Source organism: Dermacentor albipictus, chromosome 3, assembly GCF_038994185.2.
Source record: "Dermacentor albipictus isolate Rhodes 1998 colony chromosome 3, USDA_Dalb.pri_finalv2, whole genome shotgun sequence".
Lineage (NCBI taxonomy): Eukaryota > Metazoa > Arthropoda > Arachnida > Ixodida > Ixodidae > Dermacentor > Dermacentor albipictus.
Window position 1 is genome coordinate 47641771 of NC_091823.1, and position 24183 is coordinate 47665953.

Consider the following 24183-nt stretch of genomic DNA (forward strand, 5'->3'; position numbering starts at 1 on the left):
GCCAGACGACGGTGCGGTTGTCGGACGCGTCAGACGATGAAAATCTGCCCGGTTTGGCGCACGCCGGACGTCCGATCCGGCGCTCCGGCACGGCAAAACACCTCGATTCCGGCTGCCGTTCCGGCGCGTCGGCTGCCGGATCGGACACCAAATCGGACCGTGTGTCTCCCGCTTAAGAGGAACGCCGCGCTCGCCTAGTCAGTGCGAGCTTGGCCATGGATGAGAGCGAGGCTGGGCCGTCGTCCCTGAGCGTTGCGCGGGAGCGGGAGGCTTTGAGCCGTCGTCGCCAAGCGGGGTCTGACCACCCCGCGGATATCGCCCGGCGAGCAGCTTCACCGGAGATGGTCCGGAATTCAACAGGCGTCGCACCATCGAGATCAATGTAGAGACCGCATTCGTGCCCTGTCCGTCTGTGCTTCGATGTTGCGCATGTTCGCGGTGTCTCTTTATAAGTCTAGCACATGCGCTTTCCCTGTGGTACAACAGGTGTCGTACCACCGAACGATGCGTGTCTACCCAAGCCTAATCAGTCATGCCTAACCACCGACCTAGGCACAGCCGTCATACCTGGCTTAACGATAATTGTATACCGAAGTATGATAATTACAGCTAAATGAAAGGTGAACCATGTGAAACCAAGGCTTAACAAGGCTAAACCGAGCTTTTGCTTTGCATATCCCCGGTTAGCTGAGCTAAGCCGCAGCCAATTCTTTTTAATTACGTGCTTGTATTTGCACCGTTTACTTATGCGCTTTTCTTTTTCTAAACCGATGTTGAATGTAGGTTTAGATGTTATATTTGTCCGCTACATTCTTTCTCTGAATAGCTTCAACAAGAATCGGAGAATGCGCGCTAGAAAAGTTAATACTGTTCAAAAAAGATCTAAAGTACCCGATCTCGCTATGTAACGAAACGCGAAATGAAAGCGCAGAAAACACGTTGACATAAGGGATGAACTGTGGAGTAAATCACACTTGCTAAGCTCTTCTGATGCACAGCTGTTGTGAGTAGATTGTCTTTCGCCTTCTGTGTGACGGTTGTCTCTTTAGCAGCTTCAGGTATCAATGGGAACGAAAAAAAAGAAAATACTACCGCAATAATTGTAACTTTCATTTGTGGGACACTTCTATACAATAGTAAACGTTATCCAGAAAGACACGCAATAAATTTTGAAGCTCTAAATGAAATAAACGAGTCAAACAAAAGAAAAATGAGCACAAATTGGTAATATGAGCAGAGCTGATGCTGGAGACTGGCACTGTAATTGGGCGGGCTGTGCTAGAAGCGCGAATCGCTGAGCAGAAATCAGGATGTTAGAACGCTTGAAGAATTTCTCCAATGCTACCCGGGTCATTGTCTTGTACTGGAATTTCTGTCTGAAGCAAGTGGATTTTCTCCTTCGCTGAACCCCTTTTATGGCGGCAGCCCAGAAAGCGTTGTACAGTCGTCCCTCGCAGAAACTACAGTGAGGGAATCGAGTTGATAACAGCTGGGGATAAATCTACTGCAAACGCAACAAACATAAAGACGTATTTGATCATAGCCACTGTCACTAAGCAGTGATACAAATGTTTTTTTACTTTATTATGCTCATGGTCGTTATCACAACAGATACTACTGCTGCGTTGGTGCAGTTTTCGTAATGCCCATTGCTCAAATAAGAGCAACGAGATCTCCGGAATCTCCGTTGTATCCTATCGTTGCAGTGTGGATTGGTGGAAGTGGGTGTTAGTCAGCTTGGACGGCCATGACGACTTGCCGTATTAATTTTTGTCTATCTTTTGGCTTCTTCACCTCCTCATCCTGTACCGATTCCGCTCTCTAAAGGGGACATTCGCTTTTCAGACCTAGCCAACGCATCAACGTCATGGATAGAAATGAAGGACGATAAAAATAGTAGGTACCCAGTACGAATGAGAAAGATTGCAGTGAGTGCGGCTGACTTAGTGCGCAGAATTTCATCGTTGCAACTATTTCCGGCTTCGAGATAGACGGCGATATTGTTCTCTGTGGAATTCGAACATTTTTGAGACAGCCGCTCGATTTGTAATAATTATTTTTTTTTCCCGCAAGACACTGTGTCCCCGCGGCGACGGCACTTTACGACTCAAGACATGTTCACGTGCTCGACTGTACGCCGCTGCCAGCCGCATTCCGACAGATTGGTTTGGAGAAGCGCTTGTGCACTTATATTAGGATGCGTGTCGAGGAAGGCTGAAGCAGTGCAATAAAAACATGCTGCCCAGTTGTCAGTTAGCACTCGTCTCGCTACTTTTTTGTGCGTTTGTGTAATGCTTATTTGTTTCACGCTATGAGCGTCTCTAACTGGAACGCCCTTTGTATGTGTGTCTCTGTGTGTGCATTTTTTTAGCCCTTGCCTATCGGTCCTCTTTCTAACCCCTATCTCCCAACCCCAGTGTAGAGTAGCAAACCGGAGGCTAATATCTGGTTACCTTCCCTGCCTTTCGTCTTCATCTCTCTCTCTCTCTCTCTCTCTCTCTCTGCTTCACGCTAGATTGTTATGCTCTGGCAACTGCGTACCTCCGAACCTCAACCAGGTAGTACGACTACATGTCCTACTCTTTATTGTCAGTAATGCTTCTCAATAAAATCGGTGGTGACTTCCTTGATAAAACGTCCAGTTTCACAGAAGTATGTGCTCACCGTAGATGTGCTCACCGTCTTAGGTTTCTTTTGGAGGCGCACATATCTTGATGTTATTTACGAGAAAGCTTTACATGTACCAAAGAACGTCGAAAAGTACCAGTACGAGGCATCATGCAGACGCTCCAAAACGCAGGGAAAGGCTCCACATCAACCAATTCTGTCGCTTCTTAGTTCAGCGTCGCACATAATAGAGACGTTTTTTTCGGCAATTTTATTAATTTCGACAAATACACACACAAAAAAATGCTACATGACAACGAATTCAGGAACTAAATAAGAATATTCATAATAATAATGATATTAACGATGTTAGTGAATGTCCATTAGCAAGAACACGCGAAGGCACTATCACGTGTTTGTGTTGAGCCATTAGAACGGCAATCTCTTTTGCTCTTTTTCTTCGTTTTTTGACGTCTAGGAGATGTCGGCGTCTAATAGCGGCGTCGCCTACTTCGTGGTAAACGGCAGCGCCAACGACGAGGACCAAGGAAGAACCACTCAGGATGAGCGCTGAACTTCGACTACAGTGCACTGTAAAATAACTTACACACATAACAGTGAATAAGGGTGTAAATTATTTTACACTGTGCTTCAGTTGAAGTTCAGCGCTCGTACTGTGTGGTTCTTCCTTCGTCTTCGTCGTTCGCGCTTGCGGTCCCCGCGAAAAACACCAACTCACACAATTTTCTGTTCTCTTGCGCTACTATCTTCTGACCTAAAAATGGATGCGTTCTAAAAAGGAGAGAAGTCAGCACTGTAAAATGGAAATGAAGAAGAATAAAAAAGTCGAACTTGAAGTAAGTTTACATAAGGGCACTAAAGTGCTCACAACATAGGTCACATGACACACTGGAATATAAAGCAAGGCCACGCAGATACACTAAAGACAGCTCACAACACTGGTCACACATGAAACGTGCTCGAACGTAAAGTTAGCCCCACATAGATATACTAAGGTAAGAAGACGATGTGTTCCCGGGTTTAGATTCTGGTGCGCCTGAGATAGTAGATTAGATACCTTGTTGTCTTTGTTATGTGGCGAAACCAAAAACGACAGGTGAAGTGCAATAATGGGTTGCCACAAAGTGCTTGCTCAGTAATGGCGGCAGGCAGCCCACACGACGGCATTATAGCGGCACACACTCTAAGAAATCCAACGTACGGTAATCCATCCTAATGAATCAAACCTTTGCAAGAGGGGTGTTTTTTTTTTCCGGAGCCACTAAGCAAGAAAACGCAATGCTTACGGATACATGGGGTGTTCCAGCTCCAGGCCATTTGCTGTGGTCTAGCTTTTCCCAAGGCTTGTGAAACTGTTTGAACTCGTCTTTGTTGACCTGGATGATCCTAAAGCCGGTGACGTTGACAACGCCGAGTTCGAGGATTTGGTTGTTAAAGTACTCGTCCATTACCTGCATTGTGAAAAGGAAACACACCACGTGTAAAACAAGAGCAGATGATGCAACAGCGCTTACCGAAAAGCCTATTTAGAGGCGTTCGTGTCTGTTTAGATGTAGAAGCGCTGTAGGGAGCGCTTGCAAAGAGGCTGCTGTTCTGCGGGAACCAAATGTGGCGCCACTTTCATATTTTGATACTATAGCGGGGAAGGGGAGGGGGCACGTTATGGGGTAATGCGCACTCAAGGTTCGAAGTATTTAGGATATGATAAAATTCCAAATAATTATTAGATGCTTGTTCTCTTCAGTAGAGATGTTATACGAAGTGCCTACAATGTTCTTCCGCAGGAATATTGGACATCGGTCCTTCTGCCATCTCTCAAACTTCGCCTCAATGCAACCGCGTGGTCAGTAGCATTTAAAGAATATCACCGCCCAAGCACTTCGCGCAGATGCGTACCAGCGAAGCTGGAACGTGCTGCCCCGGTGTTTATCACTGGATTAAACCCGGCGGTTCATTAAACGACGGCTAGGTAGGCCGCTGGATCCTCGGTACGCATTTCCTGCTTGTGCTCGGCTGCACGAGCCTGTTTTTGTGCCCTTGCTGCAACATCGGCACACCGTAGGCGAGCTCGTGCCCATTTCTGCTCTCGGCATTGCTGATCGAAAGCTGCCTGCTCCGAAGGAATACGTATGACGCGTGTCCTACCCATTTCGGAGCCGGAGAGAACCTGCTGCGAGCGTGTCTTGTGGCGACGGAGAGCAACGACGTCACTACTAGCCCAGCTAATCCAACACCACCTGATAGCACAAGGCCTGTTCACTCTGATCTCTGACGTCATGTTACCTGGTCCGACTGCCATAGAATCTAATGGGGATACTCCTTAATAGGTAAGAGTGATTTCGACGTCACCGCTTTCATCAGGCCAGCCTTGTCAACGGAAATTTCAGGGCAGGTAGCGTGAGGTCATGCATCGGAGTAAACAGGTCTTGTGCTATCTAGGTTTTGTTGGCTAATCGCGCGCCTCTCTCTCTTCTTTTCTATCGCGCATACGCATGCGTTTGCGCCGGAAGAGTTTCCAGCCTACAGGCGACCGACAGACGGACGAACGAATCGGCAAGCCATATGCAACTTCGCTGTAATTATGATATTTCAGAAGATCTGCTGCTTTTCAAAACACTGCTCGAACGCAGCAGGGAAGTAATGACAAAGTACCGTAAATGCATATATTATTAGAAGTGAGTACCGTTCCGCGTTCCCGATTGAAAGTTGTTGAAACTTTGCCGATCTTTGGAATAACGATTTTTCTTTTTTTTAATGAAAATGCTGCCATTCCTCCGTAGGTGCATTGCTTCGACAGATGGCCGGAGCGCCACAAACTGCCTGGGCATGGTGCCCGCTATCCAGAACTAAACGTTAGCTTCAATTGGCATGTTGGGGTAGTATGTTGTGGGTGATGCACATTCGAAGTTTGAACTGCGTAGGTTAATTACCATTTTTCTCGGAAATGACACATAGAAGTGCTTCAGCTGTTAGTAGTGTGTTTTATGAATGCGCGCGGGATGGCGGCCCGAAGTCCTGAAAGAAATGAGCGTGTTACAGAGTTTACGTTTTGAGAAAATGGGGTAGGAAACATCGAGTCTGTGGGAAAAGTGTGAATATCATCACGTGAATACAGTCTTAGCAATAAATTACTTAAGCAAGTTCTCGAAAGCCTTATGCGAGTGTTATGTGCACTGTTACCCAGTGTCCTGGGATATATGAATCCAGCACCAAGTTGACATTTAAGCCTTATGCGAGTGTTATGTGCACTGTTACCCAGTGTCCTGGGATATATGAATCCAGCACCAAGTTGACATTTAATGGGAATCCGAGGCATGCTAGGGATAATGTGAAGCCAAAGTTCCTGTAGTTTATGAATTCATCTTTGCAGATGATTACTGAAGCCAATGTTCTTATTTTCATGCATATTCCAAGGTGCAAGAAAGATTCCACAGTGCTATCTGGGAACTAAACGAGGGATCTTGTTAATATTCTTGGCGCAAGGAGGCAGTTTTTCGCTGTTGCTGATTTTTCGAGGAAGTTTCAAGTCTGTGGTTTAATGACGGCCTTTGCAATAAGGTACTTCAGAAAGCGTTCCCCAGCGTTATAAGTGCGCGCGGAAAACCACGTCAAATATTAATGCTGTCCTCGAAGAAGTATAACTGGCTGATGTGCGGGCACAAAGTAATCTGTGTAAAATAATTGTGGCATTAAGCGGTATACGCACAGTTTCCTGGTCTCTTTCGAAAACGAAATGTTGCACCGAGCTTACGTTATTAGAAATTTGGGTCGGGGTCCCGAGTTACATGCGGGCTAATTATTAAATTTTGCGTCTGCGTCTTATTTACAGGTAATTCAAATTATTAGTGTGCCTGCTCGAAAAGAAAAAAAAGCGTTAGGTTCGCAGAAACTTGGGCGGCGATTCCGCGTTGTCCCACGAGTCTGTGACAGTGGGATTTGTTAATCCTAGTTGAGAATATAGATAGTAAGCAGGTAATCGAAAACAGGTTTCTGGTGAGATCAGTGTCAAGCACTGAAAAAATTTTAATGCTTGTTTGAATACCTCCTACGTCGTACTAGTCAGTATTGTTTTCGTACGCTCCTTCGAAGAATAATTGATGCCACATCTAAAATTAGAGATGTTTGCGAAAGGCAGAAGACTACGGCGGGTTCATTTTCCATGTCAGATTAATATTTCAGCTCAGTATGGTGGGCTTAATATTTTTTACGCTTCATAAGTCACCCTATGGCTTGAGTATTTGTGCCCGCCACGACCTACTTATTTTCACATTTTTATAGGAAAACTGTGCTACTCGTTCTCAAAAATAGTAATGTGAGATCAAAGGTCTACATCGGTCGAAATAAACCTTACTGTAGCCAACAATACGTAAATGCACAAGCAGGTTTCATGCCACCACACGCAAATTTTGAAGTGTGGAGCTGAATTTCAGTTTATATTGATACTAAGTTCACATCTAACGAAATATAACGATAATATCCAAACCATTGTTGCTCTCACCGTTGTTGAGAGTAAAAAGCGCCGCTTAACTATAAACATGCGTAAACGCGCATTCTTTAAAAGCTGCCGTCCTTACAAAGCACACATGTTTCTTTATGAACCTGGGCAGTATTTCGTAATTTCTTTTTCTTTTAATTCTTTGTTTCTCATAATTCTTTCCATTCAGCAGCTGATCATGGTGATGGCGGGAGTGTGGCTTCTTGAGCAGCAGCGATTAATGCCTAAAATAATACAATATCAAAGGAATCATGGCAAAGTACGACCTTTGAGTAATAATATACCAAATTTTCTAGATTTAGGTCGATTTATTTTGCATGGTAAAGAACTCTAGGTATCCTGAATTAATCAGCAGCCCCTAAGACCACTACGAAAATGATACAGTCTATTGTGTCACTGATCGAATGTAAAGCAATATTAAGCGGATCAAACTGCTACTATGTAGGAATTCGCCAACCCGTTGCGAAGTTTCGGGAGGTAAAGGGCAATGATTATGTTAAACCCATGTTTAATACGCAAAAGAAAAAGAGAAGGAATCCGAAGGAAACGCAGGGAAGTGTAGGATGCACTGCTACTCACGAGGCTGGTGAGGAGGAAGTGGAAGTTCCTCCGGCCAGTGTACAGGTCGCGCACGTGGTTGATGATGATGTCTCGTGCCACGTCGGCAGTGCTGTCCAGAACGACGTACTTGCGCGACTCGCGGTCGTTCAGCTCCATCTGGTGCAGGAAAGAGTTGGCGTCGGATACGTTGAAGAAGCGTCTCACGACGCGCACCACGAGCTTTTTGTTCGCCGTCATGTGGAATATCTGCTGCAGCTTCAGCAGGCCTGCAGAGGAAGGCAGATAGAAAAAGAAAGGAACAACTTTTATTGCACCCGAACCCCTAGTATGATTCTTTTCTTTTGAGATCGTCATTGCCTACCGTGCAGAGAAGGGGAACAGAGTTCGCTATGGATCGTTCCAAGAAAGAAGAGCTAAGTCAGTCGGAAAGGGGCCCAAATTTTTTGCGTCGAGAAAACGACGTGGAGACCAGCAAGGAAGGTCAACACAGGCATCGTTTTTGGTGTGGCAATTCGTCGAAAGAACGTGACTATATTATGCAGGGAAATGCCTACAAAGGAAGGGAGTATACAAGAAACCCGTGAGCCACCCGTGAGGCTCACTTTAATGATTCCGGGCGATCAAAAATATTCCCAAGTCCGCGATTGCGGTGGTTCGTATTGATCTGTCTGGTTTCGGTAACTTGAACCTCTTCAATTCTTTTTTGTGTTATTTTGTCATCATCTTAGCACTGGTTTCGTCTTTCGTGCTATTGAAGGGCAGCTGTTGTAATTTCCGTGCTACTCAAGACCTCCATTTAAGTCAACTTGAGCCATTTTGTTGGTCATTTGGCCTTGGGTTACAAAGACCTATAGGAACTGGAACGGGAAGTATTCTCACGATGGCTTCATGCCTTACGGTGACCGAAACAGTTGCTCAATGTCGAAGGCTTATCAAGTAGTGAAGCATTACACACCTATTTTGCCTACAAGTTATTTTTTTTATTTTTTGGTTGAGCCACCATGGAGGGGAATGTCCGAAAAACGATGTGCTTATACCCTATAGCATAGCTCTTCATTCGCCCAAGAATTTGTAAAGTTGTTTGGAACACGACAATCATAATCACCTTGCATAAATCTTACAGTGCCCTTCGTCAGGAGTTGGAATTTTTTTATTATATTAGTCGTTCATGGCGAGGTATCGCTAGGGCAGTTTCGGGGAGAGCACGAGATATCGACACGTTTGGCTGTTAGAGCGGATTCATAGGCAATCTGCAACGTTTTAGAAGCGGAAGACGCAGTAGAATTATTGCAATAAATTTAGGTATGAAGTTCGCCGGTAGCACATATTCTTTCCCCATCTTCATACGTCTAAAGGAATTATTTTTCCCGTTGTGTTTTTGTTTGTGAAGCTGTTGGAAGATTTATTGCGATGGTAGGCGCTAGAAAGAGAACGTCGTCGAGCGCTTTCGAATTAAAATAAACATCTAAAAAAAATTTCAACTGATACCAGCTCGAGTCATGTGGGCGTTCTTCTATACCGGGAACAGCTATCAAGGTATGCAAATATGTGCCCGCGTTAGTGACCATTTCAGGTTTGTAGGGCAGCTTCTTTTTTTTTCTATTTGCTTCCGCGCATTTCTCCCTTTTTCTGTTTTCTGTGCGCGCCATGAATCTTCGTTGTGGATTGCGACAAAGTGCTCCTAGAAGCCTGAACCCACAATTTGCGAAGAAACGACGAAGACGGGACATAAGGACAGGAAGACAATCCCAGTTACTTACTACGCGGGGCGAAGCGCCCTCAGAAATGATAAGCCCAAATAAGGATGTTTCAGCGAACAGGGACCGTGAGTGGAGATCAAGGGCGCGTGCAGAAGAACGGGAAGGCAGATGTGCGAGGCTGTCGGTGCTTGAGACGCTTGAGAGGCCACGTTGGCTCGGCCGGTATCGATCGAATGGCGTTAACACCCCACCATTCCCCCGCTATACCGTGTCATTTGTGGGTGCCGTGCCATTTGTTAGAGAGAGAGAGAGTGGTCCGCGAAGGAAAGTCGTGGTCACGTGTCCAGGCTAGCAGTGTGAAAAGGTTAGAACAAATTGAAGCTTTTGACCATCGAGGACCATTGGTTGCAGTTTGTCACCCCTTAAAGCTTGAGAAGAGAAAATTTATAAGCGCTACGCAGTGCCCACCCTTCGTTCAATGTTAATAAAAAAGGACAGTGGGGGAGGAGTCTCACAATAGCACCTTGTTGGCGCCGTCATGGTACAAGCCACACACACGTACAGCAAATCGTCAGAGTGAGCTGCGGTCGGCAACGAATGAGTCGCAAAAATTCGCGAGATTGACGCTGTATGCAGTCAGCGCCATTTTTATGCGTATGGTCGGAGGCAAAAGCCTTTGAACCATTGGCATTGCAAGAAGACATTTGTTGTGGCTGCTGTTCTTGTTTGTGCATGCTTCTTCCAGTGGTAGTTTCGACCATGAACCACAATGGCACATTGTTCAGTTTTGAGGCGGTGGATTTCAGACTTCGGTCTAGTTCCGTTTCTTCATTGTGTACGACGGGCACCATCGTACACAATTCATTAACCCCCCTCTTTGTACTCTTGAGAAAGTACTGAAAGAATTCAGAACAAATATGACATTTTTGAATAGCCGGCTTTGACGTAGCCTACCTTCCTGTGATTGTACATCAAGATTAAAGAAAAAAAAAGGCTTAACGTTGAAGAAATGCAAGAACACGGACTTCTATCCTTCAGCAACTCGTAAGCAAGAATTGTGACAGTCCGCTCCTTCAACCAGGTTCTTCTTCTTTTGTGGTCAAAAAGTATAGCAGTAGCAAGAGTAGTAGTGGTTGTAGATTTCTTTTATTGAAATGAAAATAAAAGAAAGAGATGTAGTCACCCTTTAATGGTGACGGCTACTCCTTTTCCTATAGCAGAAATAACAACAGTTAATAGTTGTAGTAGTTGTAATTGTAGTAGTTGTAGTAGTATTGTATCCGTAAGTGATAGTGAATAGTAACAGTAGCAGTATTAGTAGTAGTGACAATCAGCAATCAGCAACAAGCAATCAGCAACAAGAAACGCAACGTTTTGCAACAATTACAATGTTAATGTTGCAAACAGGTTCGAGTGAAAAATGCTCACTAAAACGATTTGAATGGCAAAATCAGTGGTGATGCCAGACAGCGGAAGTGAATGACTCTTCTGAATGTACATTATTGGCGGAGGCTATCACACTGAGTTATTTTTCTGTGAAGACAGCTACCACGAGCTATTACTTAAAACAACTATTAGGACAATGCACAGAAATAAATGTGCGTAATTTGGTGGCTTTTGTACCTGGATTTCCGGCACTATTTCTTCTCTCCTTGTCTTTCTGAGGACTTGTTTGTACGAGCGGTGCAGAAGATTTATTGAACGAGGAAAAGAAAAACGCACGCCATTGAGGATGTTTACGATCCCATAAACAATGTTACGTTAAGCCCTAGAGGGACCTTTTTGGCGCTGCTATAGCAGAACACAAGGAACAGCGTTAGGATGCAATGGCTCATTGCATGCTTAATGACCCTGCCATGTTACCGTCACACCGAGAAGATGCTGGGGCCTGCAGAGACTGTGGCGAGGTATCATGAGATTGGAGGATAAATAACATGACGCCGAGATTCAAAGAATCAAGATTAACACCAACTGAAGTGAGACTTGTTCACGCGAGAGTATCGGGGTCCGAAAGGGCTGTGTCATAGTGTCGCCTTTCAGCTAAGCCGAACTCAGTGACTCTTTGTTAATTTCTACCTGCATCTCGAAAGAAATACAGTTTCATTTCAATTGAGAAGCGTTATTTGGAATGCGCATTCGAATTGTGGGCAGTAATGGTATCCATCCCGATATCAAGCTCCATCCGCTACTTTCTCGAGTTTTCTACCACGGAAAGCCGCCTGCGACCGATAAAGAAACGATGCAAACTTCAACAACAGTGCGAACACATTTTGATATCAAAATCGGCATTACAAGAGTCTTCACAAGCGTCAGGGCCCTGCTCCGCGTCCTGATGTGACACTGACAAAATGGCAAAAACATTGTCTGGCTGTTCAACATGAGCCGCCCTTACATTTTGTGGTAACGGCATCGAATCTTCACGCAACTTTGCAACAGCTTCTTTGCGCTCGCATTTCAAGGCTAAGCTTTCTTTGATGACCTCACCGCGGTTCAGCGTGGTCGTCATTTTGCAGTTACTTGCATAATAGGCACGCGAGTGACGCTCCATGACCGACAATGCAGTGCCCGACATAAAAACTGCACATATTTCTCCAAAGATTTTGCTATAGAGGCGAGTCGCCGGTATGTAAGAAACGTTTCACATCGCCTCAGCGATTACATGGGTGGTTGCACAAGGAATCTTCCGCTGAGTATATGCACATAGGTACAGAATTAATGTCTTTTTTTTTTAATTGCAATCGCAGTTATATGCACACTCCAGGCGCATTTCTGCCGTCGCCGTCGCCGTGAAGTCCCGTGTGAGTGAAAGTATGTGAGGGGCAGCCGGTTCCATCTCGCGTGCGTGAGCGAGGAACGCCGCCTAGGTGTTGCCCTCTCCTGTGGCGCGCGAGGCATGGGGGTCAGGCGGCTGCTACGGTGCCTCGATGTCCTCCTCGCCCGCCATTACATTCAGAGTGGAGGCAACCGCGGAGTCTAGTGCGGCCAAGCTGGCCAGGCGAATCGCGGACGCTGTAGTAGACTCCTTCGGCGGACGCCGTACGGACGCGTTGCCGGGGCTCGTGTGTCTTGAAAGCGATTTTCGACGTGGCCAAAGTGCGCGCCCGCGCGGGCCTCATCTTCAAAGCGATCTGCGGTGTTTGCAGACTGCGTGTAGTGCCAGTAGCTTCGCATGCGCTGTGCTTTCGACATTTCGTTTGCGTTGAAGTGACGGATGCACGGAGGCCAGCGGCTCCAGGCTGCTGCCGTGATTCCTAAGGCCAGCGTTTTCAGACAGTTTCCGCTGTCATCGAGCGAGATGTGTTCATCGTTACCTGTGCGCAGGTGACACAATGCTCGTTAACTTACTTAAAGCACGTTGACGGGCTAGTTGGTTTGAATTCATGATAGAATTGGCAAGCGCAACTGAACGAGTACGTAGAAAGTAGCAGACACGCAAAGACAGCGCTGTCTCTGTGTGTCTGTTTCTTTCTACGTCCTCGTTGAGTCGCGCTTACACATTCTATCACAGTTAATTTAGTTTGTAAGCGAATGTTTACAAGTTTATACGGCCGATAAAGCTAATATCCTTACTTCGTACAGCTATATATTAATTTGCTATCGCAATCGGAGCTTCGCCTTTCGGGCGGAACTACAAATTTTTTCGTGTAGTTTCCTTTATTTTTTTTTGTAGCCATGCACCCTAACAAACAGGAAAACCTGCTTCGACTCAGTCGAACCAACAGACACAGGCAAGTTTCGTTACACATTAGGAGCGGGAAAGAAAATTACACTTAGCCATGGCCAAACACAAACGCGGATGCATACAGCATGAGGAACAAATAAAAAAGAAAAAAAAGAAGACGAAAAGAAACGCATTTCACTGAGGCCGTAAGCTGGCGAAAAATAATTATGTTTTACCCCACGCGAGTCTACATTACCTTTCCGTCCCGCCGGATTCGTGCGCGTTCTTTTGGTTGTTCGTCACCGATCGCACAGGCGTCGAATCCGCTCGCATAAGCGGATTAAAGGCTTTGCAACGGCAGGCACAGCGCACTAAGCGGCCCCACGGTATACTAGAGCAGCTGCAACTGGAGACTAGGATTATAGTGCTGTTGTTTTCTTTTCTTTTCTTTAAACGGTGTCGGGCTAGGCCATACGTTAGGCGTGACCGTATTTTATCTTTCGTAGACGAGGCGAGACGGAGATGCGACATTGCGGTCGGTATTAGCATGTACGCAGCGTTGGAATCGACAAAAGAAACACGCGTACTACGCTTGATCGTCTATGCGCTTGCGCATTTGACGCTCTCTATTTTACTTTCTGCCCTTCTGGCGCTCTCTTGCAAGATGAGAACTGTCCAGTGGTGTCAGTTTTATGTGCTTAATAGGGTGAACGGAGGAAGCTTCTCGTCCGGTTCTTATAACCAGGATTTTCGGAGAAACTGCCCAGCTCGGGGCTTGCGGACTTTTTGCACCCTTCACCCACCGCTTTCATTAATACTATGTCCGTCATCAAGATTTGCTGTCCACCCACCGTGCTTGCTCAGTGGCTATGGTGCTGGGCTGCTGAGCACGAGGTCGCGGGATCGAATCCCGGCCATGGCGGCCGCATCTCGATGGGGGCGAAATGCAAAAACACCCGTGTACTTAGATTTAGGTGCACGTTAAAGAACCCCAGGTGGTCGAAATTTCCGGAGTCCTCCACTACGGCGTGCCTCATAATCATAGTGGTTTTTGCACGTAAAACCCCATAATTTATTTTTTTTATATATTTGCTGGCCCGGCATCGGCTCTTAAAATCAGCTTTAGCAAAAAATTTTTTTTCAACATTGGTTGTCAAGTTGTTGTTATATAACAGGGCTCGGTGGCAAACATGAAAGTTCTTGGATTAGTTCTTTTGTGAGGCACGAGTTAGGCGAAGCCTTACCGAGTCCGAGGGACTTGGCAAGAGCTCAGGCGCTGCGCCTGAGCTCTCACCATGTCCCTCAGGCTCTATGTGCGATGAGCACATACAGGTGATGACGGAGAATGGTGTACTCGGTATGGAGATGATGTCATACAGATGAGCAAGAAGTCGAGCAAGATGATGAGCAACATGAGCAAATATCGCAGGAAACCTGTCCGGGACAGTCAACGCATATAGCGACTCGTCTCGGATGGTGCGCGTTGTCAATATAAGTAAATAAATATGCCATGTCTGTTAATGCCCAAACTGAATGCATCTTCCGTACTTTGAGCATGTGCCTGTCGTTTTACAGCGAAAGCAGTATATGACTAACCTTCCGTAGTTTTTGCGGCGTCCGGCAACAGAAATAATCATCATGTGGGCCGACCCTGGTGATAGTGCAGAAAGGGTACGCGCTCAATGGTACATACCCCTGCGGGCTATTCTCGGCACCAACCACCCAAACGCGCTAGTGCTAGTGCTCGTGCCTTCGTAGTCTTCTACAGATGGCTCCGTTGCCGCTCATTATTCCAGCATAGAATTCACTTCTCTTCTGTAATCGTAATTGGGAGGTGGCGTCTACGGGTGTATGAGCCAGTGATTAAGGGGGTGTGAGCCATTCAACAACTGCGTTATTGATGGGGTGGACACGTATAAGTTCGTACACCCAAAGAACAACATGCGTATGAGGATCCCCGGAGGGAACAGCAACGAGAATGTAAACGGTGCCGGCGCGAAACGACCTCCGACGAAGAACGTTCCCACGATGCTGAACGAAACCCGACAATCGCGAGCCCGTGTACCTCCGAACGAGCAACGACATCAGACTCGCAAGGCAACACGGCAGCAGAGGTACCTGATGGACCGAGTGAACTACTTTCAAAGGTACGGATGCCAAGTTTCGACTAGACCTTCTGGATACACATCTCGCATTTAGTTACAGAGTGTGCGATCATCTGTGGTTCGAGAACGACCTGGCGAGGATCGGAAATGTACGAGACCTGACTAATCGGGACCGTGCGCTCCAGGTACTGCCCCGTACATTCCCAGACGTTCCCGGTGATGTGACCGACTTCAAGGTGACAACCATTCCACTGCGAAGATGGAATGGCAGCGAAAGCACTTTGCTTTTCGTTTGAGAGCTTTGACTGTCGTCAGCTTTCATTGCCATTCCATCTTCACAAAGTAGAATGGTTGTCATTTTATTGCTCTTCTCGTTTGTCAACCAACCTCATTTTGACTATTTCTACGTAGATGATCGATTAGTGTTAGTTGGGGCGCCAACGCTAAAAAGTTTTGAGGCGCCGGAAAGAAATAGGTCCTGCAGGGCACCATGATAGTTATGCCAGTTTAGCTACAGCAGCTCACGTAACATAAAAGTAAAGCTGAAGATGAGTGTGAAATGTTAGGGTATGTAATGATGAAAATGAGCAAGAAGCTTCGCGAAGCTTTCATAATGGTCGTCCAATGTACGTAACACACTTTTCCTGCAAATGTAGAGAGATGACGTGGATTTACTTCGTATTATAATATGCGCGTTTGGATTAAGTGTGGTTTCTATTTTACATGTAGCATATGTATAGCATCAAGTGGTATGGGTATAGGGTAACATGCTGCCGCATGTTAAATGACGCGGAAACAAGTATAGTTTGCTTATTCGTTCACGCATGAAAAAAACCTTGACAAGTAGGATTCGAGCTTAGGAACGAGTTTCAACTGAGGCGTCTTTCAGCCGCATAAGGCAGTATGTCAGCTTCTCTTCTGTATCCTTTTGTACCCGCGTGTCTTGTGCTTACTATATATAAAAAAAGAAAAATATACCACAGCGCAAACTCTTGTGCCACGCTGACGCAACTTGAGAACGTTTCTTCGATGGGAACGTCTTTTCGCAAACTCGGCACTTCAAGCAAAGAAGACCGTCCACTGACTTGTTCTCAATTGAGCGGCGGCACATATCAAAGGAAACCTATCAGGGTCCTCCATAGCATACACCAAAACGTCCCGGAGTGCACGCGTTCTCGACGTAAGTAAATAAACGTGCCACGTCACGGCAGCGGCTCGAGGCAGGGATCTGGCGCAGCCACTGACGCCACCGTTAGAGAGAGAGAGAGAGATAGAGAGAAAGAGAAAGAAGCGGCAAGATACCCGACGTCGCCGCCGCTGCGCGTTCCAGTTGAATGGTGACACAACACGCCAGCCCGGGTGCGCGAAGCTACGGCTTATATCTGTCCACGAAGCACACAGGTTGAAAAAAAAAAGAAACGCCTCGCTGTCCTGTGGAATGCAATAAGGTTCGCAGCGGCATGCTGCCCGGCACCAGAATGTTTCCGAATGCACAGACGTTCGAGGCAGGCCTGTAGGGTCGTGTAGAATATGGACGCGACCCAAAACGCCTGGTGTTTGTATGTGGCACCTGTATATACGCACATGCACTGTCCAGAATGCGAATTCAAGCACGGAATTCGATTTGCCTTCTCCGTCCGCTGCGCGTTTCGACTTCGAGCTGAAGCGCCGGACTCGCAAAGCCCCGGATAAAGATGGATTGAGATCGTGCTTGCGCACGCTGTTGTGTGACGGCGCACTTTCCTGCCCCGGGGCTTGTTCGTTCGAGGCGGGCGCGCTCAGCCGAGCGGAATCGATTTGGACGAAGGTTTCAGGTTGCTGCTGAGCCTCGAAGAGAGCAGCTAATGTTGCCGGCCACTCTTCGTGATTAGGGTTAGGCGCCTCTTGTACTTACATGGTCGGCTAGCGGATTTGAGACTTCGGTCTTTCGCTTTCGCGGGGCGTGTCCTGCTCCGCGCACGGACCTCCAATTCAAGAAGCTCGTATAAGAAGGAAACGTAGAGGGAGAGAGTGGGGACGAAATTCCAGCGCAGCCAAAAACGCTTGGCCTGGGTTTGCGACGAAATCAGGGTGCAGCTTTGGTAATCCACCATGCCAAGCATGGACCATTTCGTAAAGTAGAAAGGTGGTAAGCGCTTGCCTCTCTAAAGTCTATTTGCGTTCACAGGTGTGAGTAGACAACATGATTCAACTCCTAATTGTAGAGAACTCGACAGAAATCGGAAGTGTAAACTTCGGGAGTAGTAAAATATTTATTAAAATATGACTTAGAGGAATGGCTGACCACCTAGTTCGTGGAAATAAGAAACGGACTAGCGCACAGCACACATCACGTTGGGGAGACCAGGCCTGCAAAGGATTGCACCAATGCACACAGTGAGAGGAGTTGAAATTAAAGCCAAAGCTCGTGCGCCCTACTTTTCAGAACAACCATTCTCTTTCGAACAGAGGTAACGTCACAGCTGCCGCCTACACATCACGCGCGTGTCACCCACAGCAGCGCATAGTTGGCTGGCAGCAGCGTAATATCGGGGTTTCCAGTGAAGCGCAGAGCGTGCAGAACCACCTCTGGAAAGGCGCCGCGCAGCGAGAAAAGAAGAGAGTAACAAGCGACGTTAACATGAATGCGACATGTTACGCGTCGCATTTCCATCGCATCGCATTGATGTAAACGGCGGTAATTTGCTAGGAAGGTAAATCGCATTGATGCGGCAGGAGAGGGTAGTTCGACACGGGGTAAGTCGTCTCATGCGGTGCATTATTAACGCTGCCATATTGCACGGAAAATAACTTGTTGTGTGGCTCCATCACCTCGCAACATTCCATTTGATCCTATTCCTGCTACTCCTAAGCACGCTTTAGAAGTTCTTGCGGTAGAACGCTCTCTGGACCGCGACTTGCAGTGCATAATAAATATTCTCCAACGTGCCTGGTGAAGGTCCTTTGGAACCTACGGAAACATATAAGAGAGGTGAAAAGAGGTAGTGGTCAAGGTATCCTTAGCTGCTGACTAGAACGAAAAGAAAAATGAGTAAGACAGAAAGAAACAAGGAAAGAAAGAAAGCAAGAAAGAAAGAAAGAAAGAAAGAAAGAAAGAAAGAAAGAAAGAAAGAAGGAAAGAAAGAAAGAGAAAGAAAGAAAGAAAGAAAGAGAGAAAGAAGGAAAGAAAGAAAGTGACTCACTCGTACAGGATTATGCGCGTTCAATGTCAGCGCTTTGAAGTGAAGTCAAAAGTGAAACAAAATTTAGTGGAGCCTAAAACGGTGCTTTTCTCAATGTGTGGACTACGTCTTGGTCTTACATAAGCTTCTAGCTTCTCAAGAAATCTCGCCATTTCATTGCGTTCTTTTTTTTTTATCCACGGTGATCAGTTCCTCGGAGCGCATATGGCGAGTCTGTTTAAAAGCTCACAGTAGAAATCCTTACGTGACTGAGTTTATACGAAGAGGAAAGTGCAGGCAACGCCTTAAACGAAGAACAAATATCCATGTTTCACACTGAGCTGTGTAAATTAAGTGGAGTAACATTACATCGACGGGTCAAATGGAGAGCATGGGCGAGGCGCCGCACAGTACCTTGTCGATGCCTTCCTCGTGTCCCTTTCCTCCATTGTTACTCTGTTTGGCTGCAACAAGTAAGTATCAACCTAAGTCATAACTCTTCTAAGTAAATTATTGAATTTTAGTTTGCCTCAAAGCTGTATATGATTGACCTTTTTGCCGAATCACTAAACCACATTAATATTTAATAAGATACACGTTACTTAACTTCTGTTGCACTGAACAGACGAATGTCATTCAATCTGATGTTTTCACGCACCCACCTTGCCATTCATTATGCTTGATAATTCCCTTACACTGGACAGTTACGTACGAGAGGTGATCTCAATGTTCCAGGAAGTTCTAAATGATCCTTTTGTCTAAACGTTCCTCTTATCCTCCTCAACAAAAGAATTCATTATTAGTATGCTCATACCAGAGGCACTCTCTTGTCGTGGAGCTGCGCATGAGTCTCCATCGAGGTATTGCCGAATGTATTTGGGAGCTTTTGCATCGCCCTCGTCGCTAATCACCTGATGAAACGGCTATCATCCTTAATGTCACATTCAGCGCTAAATCATCCTCTATACAATGCTTGTCTAAGTTCCGCGAGAGCATTCGCACGAGACACAATACTTGTCAATAAGATTCAATTTCCAAACCTCCATGTGGTCGTCTTCTTTGTCTTCAAATTCCTCCTTTGTTTGGAGGACTCGAGCCCTTTATCTGATGTTAAAAGCGCAAAACGTAGACGGGACACGAGACGAGAAGACAACACCACAAGCGTAGCGCTTTTGGGGTCTTCTTTTCGTCTCGTGTCCCGTCTACGTTTTGCGCTGATTACACCGGGACGGAAAACCAACAAGCCCAAGCTGCTATTCTTGCGAAATACATTTCTTTAGTCTGGTGCCGGCGTTCCCTGGCTACATCAGTTTTGACAGGATATATATATCCTGTCAGCAGAACGTCGACACTATAGTGTCGACGTTCTGCTGCAACATGCCATCGATCCTGATCATTTATCTCTTTTTCGTCGTCTTCTGTTGGGCGTCTCTTTCGGGGACCCTCCTGTAACGGCTGCGACGGTTAATGTGTGGATTTTATATCTTGCGATGGATGGCACAGCGCGGCGAACTACCGGTACATCTGATAACGGGCTGAGCGTCGCGCCGAGTGACGTCAATGATCGCGTCATGCGAACTTCCTGTTGTCGCATGTATTCCGCGCCCCTTGTCAACAGCTAAGTCACAGATATTATCCCGCGTAACGTGGACGCGCCCTACGCGAGGCACAGTACCGCGATGTCGGCAAAAAGCGGGCGTTCTACTACATTTTAGCGTCACGGTGTATTCAGCGCCGGTTCCGGAAACTCCGGCGCTTCGGTGACAGAGGTAATTGGCGCCATCCATGAGGAGGGCGGGAAATCAACTCCACTTCCCTTGCACGGCCTCCTGGATCTGCGCACACCCGCGCCCACCGATCTAAGAGGCTGTGTCCTTTCGCTCCTCCTCCAAACTCCTCTCCCCTTACCCTTTCTTGCAACTCCCTCACTTTCGACTGTCTCCGCGCGCGCTCGCCGGCTCGGCGCCAGCTTAGCCCGCTTCATGAAGTTTCATGTTTCGTTATCTGCTGTTATCGGGAAGCGTGCGCTGCGGTGCGTTCACCGGCATGAGCAGGTTTGTCAGTTTGGTGGTCCTCGATAGCTGTGTGCTTGTGCTCCGCGATGTTTCACCCGTTCCACGAATTGCACTGCTCGTGCATCGTGCAGTGGTGCACGAATACCTCAAAAACAAGCCCTGCAAGGTTCTTCCGGGTGCCTAAAGACAACAGGTGAGCGCGAAGACCCACGGACATAAGATGACGCATGTACTACATTAACATGGCCCTGTGCATGTGTGTGCTCCATAAGTCTCCGGACGTCATTACGTCTTGGTTGCGCTACATTTCCCTCTTACCGGTACAGAAAGCTCACAAATAGATGTTCCTCCTCATTGTCACCTGGTCTGTATGACTTGTTTTATGCGAAGCATATTACGAGGGCTCAACCCAGCTCCTCAGGCGCGGCGGTGACCATGAAATCACGTGACACCGTGACGTCACGACAGAGGAGAAGTGGCTTTGGCTCAACTCTTGCAAGACGGGCTGGGTGGGAATCGAACCAGGGTCTCCGGAGTGTGGGACGGAGACGCTACCACTGAGCCACGAGTACAACGCTTCAAAGCGGTACAAAAGCGCCTCTAGTGAATGCGGTGTTGCCTTAGAAACGCGCTGTTTCTAAGGCGTGCGTCTCTTGCTCAGGCGCACATTTCGTTGCCGCGCCGAACGCTGCTTTGCTCGACGCTCACCGCGTCCAATGCGGGGCGCGTAGTCGCTGCCCTGTAGCCCATTGTCTTACACCCCTTGGCGGGTCGACGGGAACGCTGTCGCGTTCCACTCTTGAAGGCGAAGAAGTAATGCATGAGTTGTTTCTTCGTCTAGCCGAACCAAATATAGCCAAGCAACAGCAGTTCACCAGGCTAAACAGTGGTTCAACAACTAAAATAAAGGCTAGTATGCTTCGCATCCTGGGCTTAACCTTACCTAAGCCACAGCCATTTTTTTCTGTGCCAAGTCCCATTCTGCAACTTCAGTAACTCGCCCAACTTTTCATTCCGCCCTCAGTGCTTTTTCTGTGTGTCACCGTTCTAGAAGCGTACTAACAGCTGAAAAATGTTTGTTCATGTTTATGTATTATCTCAGTAATTGCCAATGGGAAAACCACGCGAACAACCTTTATGTGTAGGCATGATATGCTTTTTTTTTCTGGAAAGCATGAGCATTGCAAGTGTCCTATATGCAGATTATTTCAGTTCGTGTTTAATACACAAAGAGTGCCCACTAGGTATGATTTAGTGCCTTAAGTGGCATAATTTTACTGCTAATCATTGCATTCGTGGTAAAAGAAAAGTCGTGTTGTTGCCTTATTTCACCTGGTCTTTGATTGAAGAATAGGCCTTTTTGTGAATGGTTTCTATGTGCTGCTGCAAAAGCTGACTACCTTCTGCTCCCCCTTGCCACCGTTACTCAAGTTGTGGCCAAGTGCAACATGTGATAATGTGTATTTCCGTTTTTAGTACAATGTTATTTTTGTTCTGCTGCGTCTTTTTCACTTCTTTCAGTAGTAATGAACATGTCACGCATTTCATATAGTTTTGTGTATATTTATAAGTAAGTTCTTGTTTCTTTTTTCTTCTTCGTACGGCTGCCAATAAAACAATCTTAGCATTTTATACTATCTTTAGGTATTTTGCATGTCATTCTTTTTGCCATTGGCAGTGAATTTTTCCTTTGTTTAGTTGTTGTGACTGTCATGCATGTCGTCCAATTTTGTGCAATATCTCAGTGAGTACATCAGAAGCTCTCAGTGCGCATACCAGAAGCTCTTCTACACTTTCATCTTTAGGTCATTATGTAAAAAAATTTTTATATGTGTGTACACGAAACGGCCTTCGCGTTTTCTCGAGTATTATTTTTATTTTGTTATTACACTGTCTGTGAATTTTGTGTTGTTTAGTAGTCATGTACATGCCATGCATTCTTCACTTTTGTTCATTTTCTGGGCATGTATCATACCAAGTTATGCGATAATATTTGTTTTCAGAAACGGAAGTCAATAAACCGAGGGCTAATATCTGTTGTGTTGGAAGCGGAATTTATGTACGTATGTTGTTATATGCTGACATACTCGAAGTATGCCAGCATACGCACAAAGAACCCACGGCGCACCACACGCCAGCTCACAAACAATGCCTTGGGTAGGGCGTGAGCACGATACAAAATTTAAAAAGAAATAACACGCACCACGGACATGCAAAAGAAAAACAAAAGTGAAGGTGCGCCGAGCATGGGAAAGGGTGGAGAGGGAGCGGAGAGGGCCGTCATAATAAAAACAAAAAGAAAAAACAAAGGCCGCTAGGGTGAGGAGGTGCCACGCGGCTGCTGTTCCTGTTGCCATGACAACGTAAACAATCGTATGCGCCGCCATTTTGCCAAAGTATCGCCCTCTTGCTAGGGCTGTAACTGAAGGGGACCTTGGCGCTAGCGTCGAAAGAGCGTCTGCTTGAAAACAGCCAATAGCAGCCATACGGAGATTCATCCCTGGGGTCAGCGTGCCCGACGGCTGACATGGTAATAAAACATATTTCTTTTCACGCTAGAGCCGCCGGACAAGAGTGCATCGCGCGCTAGCTTGACTGGCCGGCCAACATGCTGGCCTATCGTTCGGATGCACTGAAGACAGCGTTCCATGTATGTGCCCTTTGTGCCTTCACCAAAGAAAAAAAGAACGCTCACTCGCCGCACACTTAGGCACAAGCTTTGCGGCAACAGCCGATCTACACGCTGCTGCGGGCCACATTAAACAGGGCCAGCGATGCAGGGGGCAATTTTTCGGCGATCCATGGAATCTAGGCGTCGCCGGCGTGACGCATCAGACTTCGCCCGCTGCTGCTTGGCATGCTGGAAAAGCCGGGCTATGACCACGTGGCGCTGAAGATAGTTACCCCTACTGTGCTGGAAGACTCGGCTTCGACTCTAGGCTGAGGACTAAATTTTATTAATTTCTTTATTACGTGATCGGGATTTCGAGGTCGGACCGATACCCAGCAGGCCAGGTCAGAGTGGGTGCAGGTAGGCAGACAAAGAATGCTCTTGCAACAAAAAGGAGACTCCTTTTCAATCATGACGAATTCGGTGATTAGATGCAGTACTATTTGACATGCGCTGCTTAGTCAGTATGACCAGATAGGATGTGAGGAAACACGACCTTTTTTTTTATTTGCTTTTTTGCATTGCGCCATGTGCGGTAAGTATCGGAAAATGCACGTGGGAGTCTACCGAGCACAGCAAGACTAGGATCCGACTGCGGTCGTATTCATTTGCTGCTTCGTATAAGCCTCCTTTCGCAATGCAGGCTGCAACGACGACGAGGCGTGCGCTGTTTCAAGCCAGGCGATTTTTATTGTTTCATAAAATTAGCGTTCGAACCGTATCAGCGTAGCGGAGGCCGATGTTCGCAATTACCAGAACTGGTTTTCTCCGCGTATTTCGTAATCAACTCGTATGAAAATTAAAACACTACACTGTTAATGGCTTCTGGCTGCATATTCTTCTAAAAAATATGTGACACGCTATACTGTACATTCTGCGGCGCAGGAACCGAATATGAGGTTGCGTAAGAATTTGAAAATGTAAGTCCCCTGAAGAAAGCTCGGGCCAGCGCATAAATTGTACACGTTAAAAAGTAGACACACCGTCTAATTAGGAAACAGAAAAAGTTATGCAATAGGAAATTGGTTTAATAATCACGCTGCACCTAGATCCAAAGAACATTGCTAAATAATATGACCGGACGACCGTCCCTTGTTCAATCAATTCGAAGCCCGTGTTGCGTTAGCTCATCTTCGAGGGCTTGTTTGTAGGATATTTCAATTCAGCCTGCATGTATTTTCATTAT

At 46.5% G+C, this 24183-nt stretch overlaps 2 protein-coding genes across 10 annotated transcripts in view; one reads left to right on the forward strand and one right to left on the reverse strand.

The window, feature by feature from the left end:
* Positions 1 to 24183, reverse strand: part of LOC135898147 (glutamate receptor 1-like) — a 231329-nt gene that overhangs the window by 47104 nt on the left and 160042 nt on the right. For all 6 annotated transcript variants that reach the window (XM_070535415.1, XM_065426921.2, XM_065426917.2 and 3 more), the window contains 2 exons: positions 7703 to 7950; positions 3915 to 4079 (listed from right to left, as the gene is read on the reverse strand). In XM_070535415.1, the coding sequence (XP_070391516.1) occupies positions 3915 to 4079; positions 7703 to 7950 (413 nt within the window). The remainder of the gene's footprint in view (positions 1 to 3914; positions 4080 to 7702; positions 7951 to 24183) is intronic.
* LOC135898145 (microtubule-associated protein futsch-like) overlaps positions 1 to 24183 on the forward strand; it is a 397845-nt gene that overhangs the window by 4147 nt on the left and 369515 nt on the right. The window lies entirely within an intron of this gene.